We start from the raw sequence: 12,831 nt of genomic DNA, 5'->3' as shown, positions 1-12,831 counted from the left end.
CCTTCGTAATAATAAGGGTCACAGCAAGCCAAGGTAAAAAGGTAATTTTTCAGCAGCTAAGGGAAGACCCTTGTGGTATGAACACCCTTGTGTTCATTCAATGGGGAGAGCACTCAGCATGGTAGGTATCACAACAAGAAGGCCCTGTCCACACACACACACTCCCCCGATTGGACTTCTGTAGGTCATGGTATAGACAGGAGGGTCCCACCTGCAGACAGCTGTGACCTGGGAGAAAGTGGTCCCTCAGACAACCTGGTCCTGAATTATCTAAGACTTTATACATCAAAAGTCAACAACTTAAAAGTTGGCTCAGTAACTAATTGGCAGCCAGGGCAGCTCCTTCAGCACAGACATCATTTACAGGACAGAAGACAGCCTACCGAGCAATCCATCAACATTTTAGTGTGAATTTCTCCTAGTAAGCACATTTCTGTATGGAACTTTCCATAATATACACATTTTTTGCAAATGTGTTTTATTTTCACTAATATGTTTCCTTGGCTGGAGAACTGCATTGCAAATTTCTGAGAAGAATGAATGTGAAAGGAAGGCTGTGTTTCAATTGCTTCAGAAGTGCAAATTAGCTAGTTTCAGCTTTAAAGAGGAACGGAATCAGATTTCTTCCCCATCCCTGGGCAGCCCCACGGCATGTTGCAGTAATGGAGTCTTGAAGTTACCAGTTAATGGGACTTGGTGGCTAGGCTACCCATGTCCATGCTTGAATGAATATGATGGAGGCTGCTGAGCTTGTTCTCCAAGCTGTCTGCCAGAATATCTCTTTGTTACAGCCATCATGCCTCACCTATTAATTGGCGGCCAGAGGAGAACGAGGCTCTCAAAGGATTTGGCCCTTGGTCCCTAGCTGCAGGTCTCTAATGTGCTTATTTTAAATACTTTATACACTGCTTAATAATTTCTAAACAGTGTATAGTTGGGACACAAAAGGGATATAGCATTCAATCAATTAAAATCAACCATAAATTTGTGGTGGCGGCGGGGGGGGGGGCAGACTTCTCTTTAAATACCTGCTGACATTATTTTTTTAAAAGTCTTCACTATGCACTGGAAGCTCAACTGAGGGAGGGTGTGTGTGTGTGTGTGTGTCCTACAACACTGAACACACAGCTGCAGTTTGATACAAGCCATGTGTCTGAGTCATGGAGGGCCACTAAGACAGAGTGAGTCCCCTGTGGACCACATGGATAGGGCAGAGTTATAAGGTATCATGCAGTCCTCAAGCTATCATGGACTCAAGTTGTTAAGGGCCTTGTAAATTAATACCTGGCCTCTTAGAAGAACTAGGGCTTCTCCGATTAAGAATTTATATTTCATTTCTGTAGCATCACACACATTCTCATTCTTTTTTTATGTAGACCAAAAAAAAAAAAGCTAGCGCAAGGCAGGCAACACAGCTGCCCCAATTTTCTTTAAACTGATGTCTCTATTCCAAGTTGCTTCCAATTTTGTTTCTCCCGCTCTGCATTTGGAAAAAAAGGGGGGATGGTCAATATTATCTGGGTTCACCTCTGGCTAACATGCGATTCGGAAACATGTCAGATGGCTTCCTACAAATTCGATCGCTTAATAGCTTGGAGCTTCATTTGTCCGGGGCATGTGTGCACGACTCGTGTACATCAGCAGGTTTCATTTAGGATGCTGAGTAGCAATTTCTTTCCTCTCCTTCTTCCTGCAGGGGGGAGCATGTTCCACAGAACCTGAGACTCTGAAAGTGTTCCTTGAACAGCTTTATTTTTAGGTTGACGATAGCTATGGATGAATCAAGGCGGCAGAGATATCAGAATGATAAATATACCGGATGATGATACGCCGGAGGACGTTGCTACAGGCAACAAGGTGGGGAAATGTAGAACAAAGTGAAGAAATAAATAAGGGAAAATGGATCTCTACCCTTGATACTCCCCTCCCTCATATTTTGAAAGTAAACGTATTTTCATGGGTTATAAAAACGGCTAGCTGTGTTTCAGTTCTTGTATTTTTTCAGGATGCATGAAGTATGAAAAGGGGGGGGGGAGAGGCAGGGTGGTGGGGAGTACTGCATGGTACAAACACACTAGCACCAGGTTTGCTCCACTGCTGCATTTGCACCATGCACCCTTCCCTTCCGCCTCCCACTCTCTCCCAGTAAGAAACAGTGACCCACCTGCTGCACCTCAGCCAGTGAGGGTGCTTATGCATATGAGAATCTGACTGTCTTCATTAGATTGGTAGGTTCCCATTTTTTTCACTTCTGGGCTAGGTGGTTTGAGTAACCCTAACACAATATAGTCTTGGATTTGCTAGCTGAGAATTCCAGCTGTTACCTGATGTGTTTAGAGGGCACTGCCTCCTGGGCATTGGCAAGTGAAGTCCAACAAAGCAGGGCTATGCTTGAAGCAGATCGGATGACAAAAATGCCCTTTTAACGTACTTTTGTGTTACACCCAGGGTGGTGTGTGCATGTGTGTAAAAAAAAGGGGGGGAAGCAACTCCTAAAACCAACAAAATAGAAAGGTGCTGATTTTGCAAGCCTCAGTGGGGCAGAAAAGTCATTTTTGAAACAGCTTCAGATAGATGAAGCTGGTCATTGAGGAGATATCATGTTGTTTTTTCTAAGGACTGATCTTGTTAGATTGTCAAGGAGCAATTTTGTCTGGGCCACTGGTTGCTTTCAAAGTGTCACTCACAGCTTTTTATAGTGCTTCCCATATTTATTCCCCAAGAGTGGGTAGGTGACCTAGGGCTGTCTCCAGCTCTTACTCAGCAATTTGGGTGAATTGTAGTGAATTGTGGTGGTAATGGTTTTCCCTCCAAACTTGGAGCTCTCTGTATATTTGGATCTCTTCAGTTTAACCTCTAAGACCAAGTTACTGTATTTTGTAGTATACTTTACTTTATAGTATATTTTATGTATATCACGTGTTTTAATTGTCCTGTGCCTTGAGGCAATAGAATACTGTATACTGAACTGTGTGGACAAGGAGTTTTCTTCACTGTCAAATCTGGAAAGGCTGACAACTGGGAAAGGAGAAGACTCTGAAGCTTTGCTGAGCTACTCTGCTGATCCAACTGGTAGAGGTGCAATATCAAAATGCAATCACCATTGTACCATTTTTCTAGTTTCCCTAACTGAGCACTATCATTGAGGTAGAAGGCACAAATTATGCTTTGAACTGAGGGTTCACTGTTTCATTTTTTAAAAAGAGTCCCAATGATAGAATTACAAGTTCAAAAGGCAGATAGTAGCCTGCTTCTTCCATGCTTAATGCATGGCAGCACTTGAAACTGTTAAATCCTATGAGGCTGCTAGTTCAGAGAATTCAGTCAGCTATCTATTCATCACAACCATCTTACATATTATTGAAATTTTAGGCATTCCTTAAGAACAGATAAGGGACCCAGGTGGCGCTGTGGGTTAAACCACTGAGCCTAGGGCTTGCTGATCAGAAGGTTGGCGGTTCGAATCCCTGTGATGGGGTGAGCTCCCGTTGCTCAGTCCCAGCTCCTGCCAACCTAGCAGTTTGAAAGCACATCAAAGTGCAAGTAGATAAATAGGAACCGCTACAGTGGGAAGGTAAACGGCGTTTCCGTGTGCTGCTCTGGTTCGCCAGAAGTGGCTTTGTCATGCTGGCCACATGACCTGGAAGCTATACGCCGGCTCCCTCGGCCAATAATGCGAGATGAGTGCGCAACCCCAGAGTCGGACACGACTGGACCTAATGGTCAGGGGTCCCTTTACCTTTACCTTAAGAACAGATAAGAGATGTACTATCTATACCTATACCTATACCTATCTATATATATTCATATACATGCACATACATACAGCTCTATTTTTAGGATTCTCTAATGCCATTGTTCTGCCTTTGTTTTATTGAACTTGCCTGTCCCATCTCCAAAGCTTTGCTCCAGTGAGCAAAGCAGAGCAAATTCCCAAGGATTAGCAGCTTTGTTTACCCCAAATGGCATAGGATTTCTCCTCAGGTCTCAGTGGGTCTGGCCAAATACACTATTTTGCTCCTTGAGGAAATATATGCACCCTGGTTTGCAAGGTGATTCAATGCCTCTTTGCTTTTGACAGAAGGAACTTAGCAAGATGCCAACGACAACAATCATGACATGTACCTGAAAGCTTCATATATGTAGTGGTTAGAGTGTGAGACTAGGACCTGGGGCACCATGATTCAAATCCCCACTCACAAATTTTTGACTGGATGACCAATCAGGAGGGGGGGGGGAGAGAAGCATATATGCCATGTTCAGCTCCTTGAAGAACAGGGCAGGATGTAAATGCCAAAAATGAAATGAAATATAGACAATGCTCTCCAGCTCAGCACTCGTATAGAAAGAGAGTCAAAATAACAAAAAAAAAATGCCCCCTAGTTATCCTCAGGTTCTGGTGCAATGTCCCTTGGCATTACCCCTTTCCCTGTTCTTCTTACACTAGATTCAAAACCCAATTCTTCTAATTCAGGCACTCAGCTAGCATAAGCTTCCGTTTGGCTCTTTTTCACATCCTCCTCCAAGCAGTTGAACTCCAGAGGGATGTAAAATCCAGGCAGCCTTTATTGATATTCAAGGCAGAATAGAGGGTTTCGTTTATCTAGGGCAGAGTCACGCATATCACCACGACATTTACTCGTAGAAGGTAAAGGTGTGTGTGTGTGCTTGTAAGGAAGATGCAGAATTTTCGTTTTTAAAGCAGTTAAAAAACAACAACAACCTGGTCATGAAAGCCGTTTCTGTCAGCAACACAAGAGAATCTACCGTAACACCATATTACTTTCACAAAACAGTATGTACCGAGCGCAAACTCCCACATTGCAAAAATGGAGGGGTGCTTTGAACGCCGCCACAGCAACTCCGTACCCGGGCAGGAATAATTGGCTTTTCCAATAAAACAGAACTTCAGCAAGTATTCTTGCAGCTGACATTACTGATCAGAACAACAGAAATCTCTCTTGCTTCTGACAAAGCTTTTATAAAAGAAAAGGCGAATGTGTGGGAGAACTGCATGCTAAAGAGATGTCAGGACTCCTTCAGCTTCTTATTTTGGTGTACACCTCAAAAAGTTACTATTACAGCACAATCAGGAAGCAGCAACAGATATTTATGGCTTTTAGTGGGGGACTGGTGCAGCTGTAAAACTATCACTGCCCATCCATATGTCTGCATACTTTCCATCTGCTCCACCTGTATAATTGTAAAGGAAAAGATATTGCAAAAGCATCCATTTCCAGGACACTACACTAAATGTCTTCAGTACTGTCTCATCATGAGGAGTCTGAGCCTGTGACATCCTACTGCTTGTGAAACAGGGGCTCAGGAAACAATACAATATTCTAACAACTGCAAACTTCCTTTGATCGGGAGTTTTATTTCCATGAAATCTGTATACAGTGGTACCACGGGTTACGTACCTGATTCGTTCCGGGTTGCGGTTCGTAACCCGAAAAAGCGCGAAAGCACACTTCTGTGCATGTGCGAACTGTGGAGAACGCTTCTACGCAGACTGCATGCGCGCCAAAAAATACTTCCGGGTTTGTGGAGTACGCAACCCGAAAGTACGTATGTAACATGAAGCAGACGTAACCTGAGGTATGACTGTATATATTAAATTTGGATGCTACATACCATAATACACATGGGGAGTCCAGCAAGATATTCTTGCCATTGTGTGCCTCTGCCAACCAGGTGCCTCCAGATGTTTGGATTATAGCTCCCTTCAGCCCAGTGGTTGGTGAATTGGCCTCCACGGTCACTTATAGACTCACTGTTAAGACTGTGTCCATGAAAGACAATCCTTCTCAGCTACCAGTGACCACCAAAGAAGAAGAATAAGAATAGTGATTTCTCAATCCACTAATTTTGCACACAGAATTTCAGGTAGTTGCTCTCCTATTGTTCACATGGCCAATTAGCCCACGAAGAAAACCAACGTGAACAAGAGGAATCTTTAAGAGGGCTTAAAGAATTGTGTGTGTGTGTGTGTGTGTGTGAAAGAGAGACTTACTTGGTGTTGTCTGAATCAATGGTGTGGAAAAGTTTTTCAAGTTCTTCCTCATTAAGAGTTCCATCGGAGAAGAAGGCCTGGAATTCCTCCAAGGACAATTTCCCATCATCTGCAAGCAAACAGAAGGTATCACAAGCAAGTTAAACAAACAAACACACACACACACACACACACACACACACACACACACACACACACACCCTAAGGAGGAAAACACATCCAATAAGACCATAAGAAGGAGCCTACTGGATCAGGCCAATGACCTAACGCAGGGGTTCCCAAACTAAGGCCCAGGGCTGGATGCGGCCCAATCACCTTCTAAATCCGGCCCACGGACGGCCCGGGATTCAGCATTTTTTTACATGAGTAGAATGTGTTCTTTTATTTAAAATGCATTCTGGGTTATTTGTGGGGTCTGCCTGGTGTTTTTACATGAGTAGAATGTGTCCTTTTATTTAAAATGCATCTCTGGGTTATTTAGAATTTATTCATAGGAATTCATTCATTATTATTATTATTTTCAAAATATAGTCCGGCCCCCCATAAGGCCTGAGGGACAGTGGACCAGCCCCCTGCTGAAAAACATTTGCTGAACCCTGACCTAACTGGTCAAGTATCCTGTAAGTAGGCCCAAAGCACAAAAGCCCCCTCCCTTCCTGTGGTTTCCAGCAACTGGTATTCCGAAGGATCTTGCCTCCAACCATGGAGGCAGAGCATTGCCTCCACAGTCCATGGAGCATAGCCTCCACTGCTGCTAGTAGCCACTGACATTAAGTTATCTCATCGTCTTTCAAAGTCATTCAAGCTGGTAGCCATCACTGCCTCCTGATCTAACGATCTATCCATGACAACTGAGTGATCATAATCTCCTCCACCCTCCAGACCACTCCGGAAACCCATCTGGATGAAACACTAAATTAAGGGTGCAATTTTCCTAATTTGTGGGCCCCTGTAAAACTCAGCATGGATAATGCATGTCTAGGACACCCATTATAGCACTCAACAATCCACTCAACATCTTCTAAAACAAAATGAAATGCTTGCCAATTGCAATAATTCACACATTCAGCTGTGAGTCATCAAAAGACAAGATGCTGAGCAATGAGATTCTACAGATAACTGGAAATAAATAATAATAATAATAATAATAATAATAATAATAATAATAATAATATTTATTATTTATACCCCGCCCATCTGGCCAGGTTCTCCCAGCCACTCTGGGCGGCTTCCAACAAAATATTAAAATACAGAAATCCATCAAACATTAAAAGCTTCCCTAAACATGGCTGCCTTCAGATGCCTTCTAAAGGTCTGGTAATTGACCTCTGGTGGGAGGGCGTTCCACAGGGTGGGTGCCACTACCAAGAAAGCCCTCTGCCTGGTTCCCTGTAACTTGGCTTCTCGTAGCAAGGGAACCGCCAGAAGGCCCTCGGCACTGGATCTCAGTGTCCGGGCAGAATGGTGGGGGTGAAGGTGCTCCTTCAGGTATACTGGACCGAGGCCGTTTAGGGCTTTAAAGGTCAGCACCAACACTTTGAATTGTGCTCGGAAACGTACTGGGAGCCAATGTAGGTCTTTCAGGACCGGTGTTATGTGGTCTCGGCAGCCGCTCCCAGTCACCAGTCTAGCTGCCGCATTCTGGGTTAGTTGTAGTTTCTGGGTCTCCTTCAAAGGTAGCCCCACATAGAGCGCATTGCAGTAGTCCAAGCGAGAGATAACTAGAGCATGCACCACTCTGGCGAGACAGTCCACGGACAGGTAGGGTCTCAGCCTGCGTACCAGATGGAGCTGATAAACAGCTGCCCTGGACACAGAATTGACCTGTGCCTCCATGGACAGCTGTGAGTCCAAAATGACTCCCAGGCTGCGCACCTGGTCCTTCAGGGGCACAGTTACCCCATTCAGAACCAGGGAGTCCTCCACACCTGCTCGCCTCCTGTCCCCCACAAACAGTACTTCTGTCTTGTCAGGATTCAATCTCAATTTGTTAGCTGCCATCCATCCTCCAACCGCCTCCAGGCACTCACATAGGACATTTACCTCCTTCACTAGTTCTGATTTAAAAGAGAGGTAGAGCTGGGTATCATCCGCATACTGATGAACACCCAGCCCAAACCCCCTGATGATCTCTCCCAGTGGCTGCATATAGATGTTAAAAAGCATGGGGGAGAGGACAGACATCACATGTAATTTGATTTAATTTAAAAGTATTTCTAAACTGCTTAATGTTTTAAAAATCTTTAAGCAGTGTACACTATAAAAATGTCATTCATTAAAGCAAAAATGCAACCTAAAATAACAAATCAATAAAAGATCCTTTACTTTTACCCTTTTTACCTTATGGAAAACAGGGACAGTCATTAGAAGATGTCAGAAGCAAACAATGGCTGCTGCTACATATATGACACAGGGAAATGGTAGTTTTGTGCAGGTAAGATTGGATTTTCATTGAGAAATCAGCATGAAAACAAAGCATTAAATTCTCTTCTACCTCACCACAGTCCTAATCCATTCAACATGCATTTCTTTATCAATGCATTAAAGATTCCCTCCTTCCCATGCAAGTAATGGGTCTTTTAGTTTTTAAAGAAAACATCATCAATAGCTATTCTGAAAACACCAGTACAGAAATATCACCAACACTTAACACTGATCATTTAAAAGCAAGTCAGGAAATGGATGGAGAAAACCCTAAAAGCCGTTTCCCGTCTTCATCAGTTCAAGATAATTCGAAAGAAACAGAACCGATCCAACCAATGCCTGTGTTTTTAAAAGTGCATTGTGAAGGCAGGCATGTGAGTGTGTGTGTGCATGTGTGTGTCTGTTCTAGTGTTGAAGCAATGATTCTTCAACATCAACTTCGTTAGACTGGTCATGTTGTGCGGATGCCCAATTATCATCTTTCAAAGCAACTACTCTACTTAAAAATGGAAAGTGTAATGCTGGTGGTCAACAAAAGAGATTTAAACACTGTCTTACAGTAAGGCAATTTTTTAAAAAATGTAGTACCGTATAAACACCAACAATCGGGAAACACTTGCCTGCGAGCACTCCAATTGGAGAACAGCCTTTACTAAAGGTGTCATGGGCTTTGAAGATACTCGAATTCAGGACACAAGGGAGAAACGTCCTATGAGGAAGGCATGCTTGGCAAATCCACACTGTGATCAACTCCCGCCCGGAAACCAATGTCCCCACTGTGGAAGGAGATGTGGATCCAGAATTGTCTCCACAGTCACTTATGGCAGGCATATCCATAGTCCGTTTCAGGGGCCTAATCCGGCCCGCTGGTTGATTTAATCCGATCGCCATGGCAGCATATGTCCCAGTATTAAATCCTAAAAAAAGCTCAACAACCTTGGTCGGCCCTCACGCATGTTCACTTCATCAAATCCAGCCCTCTTTGAAAGAGGTTTGGGCACCCCTGACTTACCCCCTGACTAAAACTGTGTTTATGGAAGACAATCTTATTCGGCTACGAGTGATCACCAAAGATTCATAGATTGCCTAGAAATATTTATTCTTGTCAATGTATGAGAAACATCATTTATTTAATCAGATCAAAGGCATGTTTTTCACTCAGAAAATATTACCTTGTTTCATGCATGTTACTGACTTTGGAGAAAAACATTTAATAAACGTATAGACAGTTCCTTCAGAGACCTAAGCCCGCTCACCCTTTTCTTTTGTGTGGCGGCCTTGTGGGATGGAGGAGGCTTCACTGGGCCCCCAATGAGGGAATTCAAAGTGGCTGGGCCCTTCCTGATAGGCGGAGAGGGCATAAGCCCCTTCCGCCTATCAGGGACCGGATCCTGGCCTGCACCCTGCTTTGGCAAATGGGGATGCAGGCTGGGACTTGGGCTGTGCTGGGGGGTGGGGCCAATGGAGCCAGCGGTGGGCTTCCCTCAGTTCCGCCCCTCGCCCATTTAAGCAGCCAGCACCTGAGGCTCAGCCGGTTTGTTCCTGTGCTGAGTTTTCCTTGCCCAGCCACCTAACCAAGTTTCCATCTTCCACCTGAATGCTGCCTTTAACACAGTCAGCCAAAATGACTTGATAGGATTGCAGAGTGTCTCCTCAGACTGATCATTTGATGAGCAGACATGGGGTGATAATGTCCTCTCCTCAACTAATCTTCATACATCACTGTGTGTGTGTGTCCCCGGAATGTGGGTGCATTTTGAGACTGTGTGTCTCTTTTTGAACTTCCACTGTAGCTATGAAGTCCCTCAACATTTGGGCAAGTGTGAACCTGTCTCTAAGGCACTAAAAAAGAAAAGTGAGGCTAGCCTCCCCTACAATAACAACAACAACAACAACAACAATAATAAAACATCACTGAGAACAATAAAATAAAAAATTCCTTCAGTAGCACCTTAAAGACCAACTAAGTTTTTATTTTGGTATGAGCTTTCGTGTGCATGAAGAAGTGTGCATGCACACGAAAGCTCATACCAAAATAAAAACTTAGTTGGTCTTTAAGGTGCTACTGAAGGAATTTTTTTATTTTACTTCGACCCAGACCAACACGGCTACCTACATGTAACCATCACTGAGAACATTCTCTCCAAACTAAGACCAGCCCAATGTTAACTAACAACAATAACTACCTAAGCTGATCTCAATTCCTTAAAAGTTTTACCCAGAAGGTTAAATCTTATCATAAAGCATCCTTCACAGCCGACAATGAAGTTTGTACTGCATGCTAAGACTGACATTACATAAAGCTCATTTAAAACCTGTTCGTTCAAGCTATATATCTATAATAGATTTTTTAAAACGTGCACACATCACAGCATTAAGCCAGGTATTGACACAATGGAGAACCAGGACTAAGACCCGAGCAGTTTGGGAAGATAAGACCAGCCAATATCATAGAAACTTGGAAATTGCGATTAAGAGACTTAAAAAAAAAACCCTTTCCCCTCCCCAAACGACTGGCTGAACAGATGTAATACCCTGCTCATCCAGCGAGTACAAGTTAAGATAAGTGATGCTGAATATGGAAGTCTTTGTAAGCTAGCAGCCTTATCAGGAAGGGCACAGAAATGTACTCTGGAAGTAGAGTCACATGGCTGGGCTATGGGTAGGATAAGGCAGGTAATTCTGCTCAAGATATAATTTGATGTCCAAGGGTGCTCAGATGTGCTAAGGCCTGATGGCTGGATCCTATTAGGCATGCATTGATTTAAGAATCAAAGTGCACTTTAAAATGAGAAGTGTCAACCTGCTTGGATGGTGTGTAGCAGGGGTAGCCAAAAAGGTGCCCTCTGAATGTTGCTGGACTCTCACTCTCTTCATCCCGGACCATAGGCTATCCTAACTAGGACTCAGGTAGAGCTAGAAACACCCCCCCATTGCCTTCTCTCTTCTCTCAGTCAAGAGGGGGAGATGGATATGCAATGTCTCCTTCCCCCTCCCAACCGTGTGTTTAATCAGAATCTTTAAAAACCCTAATGAAGCAATAACCTCACTCAAAAATTGATTCAGGGCCAGAATCAGGGTGGGTGGTCCCCAGGCAAGCCTGGATTAGGGTTGGGGAGGCTATGCACAACCCTCATTGAGAATGATGCTCACTGAGAAGTTCACAACTACCTGGCTCATAACATACCTGGCACAAACAACCATACTGCACGATGAAGTGAGTGTCATCTCCCTAAAAGAAGCTGAAATTTCACAGCTGAACTTGTGGGGGGAGACACACCAAGTGATTTCCTGATATTTTGGAAAACAGCATTGAGTGCTGAGCCCAATCCAAGCGACAGAGGGTGATGCCTGAGCTGACAAAGCACACTCATTTGGCCCTTGCACTCAACCACTGAAGTACCTCTTGTGTCCTGGGCGAGAAGAGATCAGAAAACCGAGGCACGAACAAGTTCATCTCTATAAAGTGATTATCTTTCTCTGCTCAACACTAAACACACACATAGCTCCCCATGATCTCTCTCCAGTAGACTTCAAGATCTTGCTTACGACAAAGCCTAACTAAGCACTTCAACGGGAAATTAGAATTCTCTGCCATGGAGTGTGTTCTCACTCCCAACTCTTGAATGAAGTGAGCAGTCCAATTAAACTTTTACAGAGTTATTCACAGGGGGGGAAACTGTGTTGGGAGTCAGCTACATTAATTGTCATTGGATGTACGCTTGCCCAATTATTAGAAGTAGCTGCAAAGTGCTATCTGTAACACTTGTAAAATGAATTCCCTAGATTGGAAACATCATCAGCAAATTATCTTTAGGTCTAGTTAGTGCTTTTCAAAACCAGTCTCCTTCTCAAAAACAGCCACTCCTGCTGCACTGAGTTCAGTGGACGGCTCTCTGGGTTGCAGCTCATGTTAGTCCTATGCAGAGTACAACCACTGAAATTAAGGCACAAGCCTAACTTGGGTCTCTTAATTTGAATAGGTCTACTCTAGGTAGGGGTTGCCAGCAAGGTGGGGTGGAGGAATGGCTACCACCAGAAAGACATAGGAAGTTGCCTTATCAAACCACTGGCACATCTAGCTCAGTTATTGTCTACACTAACTCCAGCCCTACCTGGAGATGCTGGGGATTGAACCTGGGACCTTCTCCATGCAAAGTGAGTGTTCTATCACAGAGCTACAGCCCTTCAAATTTGCAGGTTAAAGGTAAAGGTAAAGGGACCCCTGACCATTAGGTCCAGTCGTGACCAACTCTGGGGTTGCGGCGCTCAGCTTGCGTTATTGGCCAAGGGAGCCGGCGTACAGCTTCAGGGCCGTCTTAAGCACCCCTGGCGCCGTGGAGCGACGGATCCCTCCGGTGCCCCCCGCCCCGTTTCCCAGCGTGGTGGGCAGG

General features: G+C 44.2%; 1 protein-coding gene across 1 annotated transcript in view; it reads right to left on the bottom strand.

Annotated features, from left to right (window-relative positions):
- The window catches only part of NECAB2 (N-terminal EF-hand calcium binding protein 2), a 152,800-nt gene that overhangs the window by 99,031 nt on the left and 40,938 nt on the right, over window positions 1-12,831 (bottom strand). The window contains exon 3 of the mRNA XM_035119359.3: window positions 6,014-6,122. Coding sequence (XP_034975250.2) covers window positions 6,014-6,122 — 109 coding nt within the window. The remainder of the gene's footprint in view (window positions 1-6,013; window positions 6,123-12,831) is intronic.

The sequence above is a fragment of the Zootoca vivipara genome, chromosome 6, assembly GCF_965207765.1.
Source record: "Zootoca vivipara chromosome 6, rZooViv2.hap1.1, whole genome shotgun sequence".
Taxonomy (NCBI): Eukaryota; Metazoa; Chordata; class Lepidosauria; order Squamata; family Lacertidae; genus Zootoca; species Zootoca vivipara.
The sequence above is the reverse complement of the archived record's forward strand: the minus strand, read 5'-3'. Positions and strand labels throughout refer to the sequence as shown.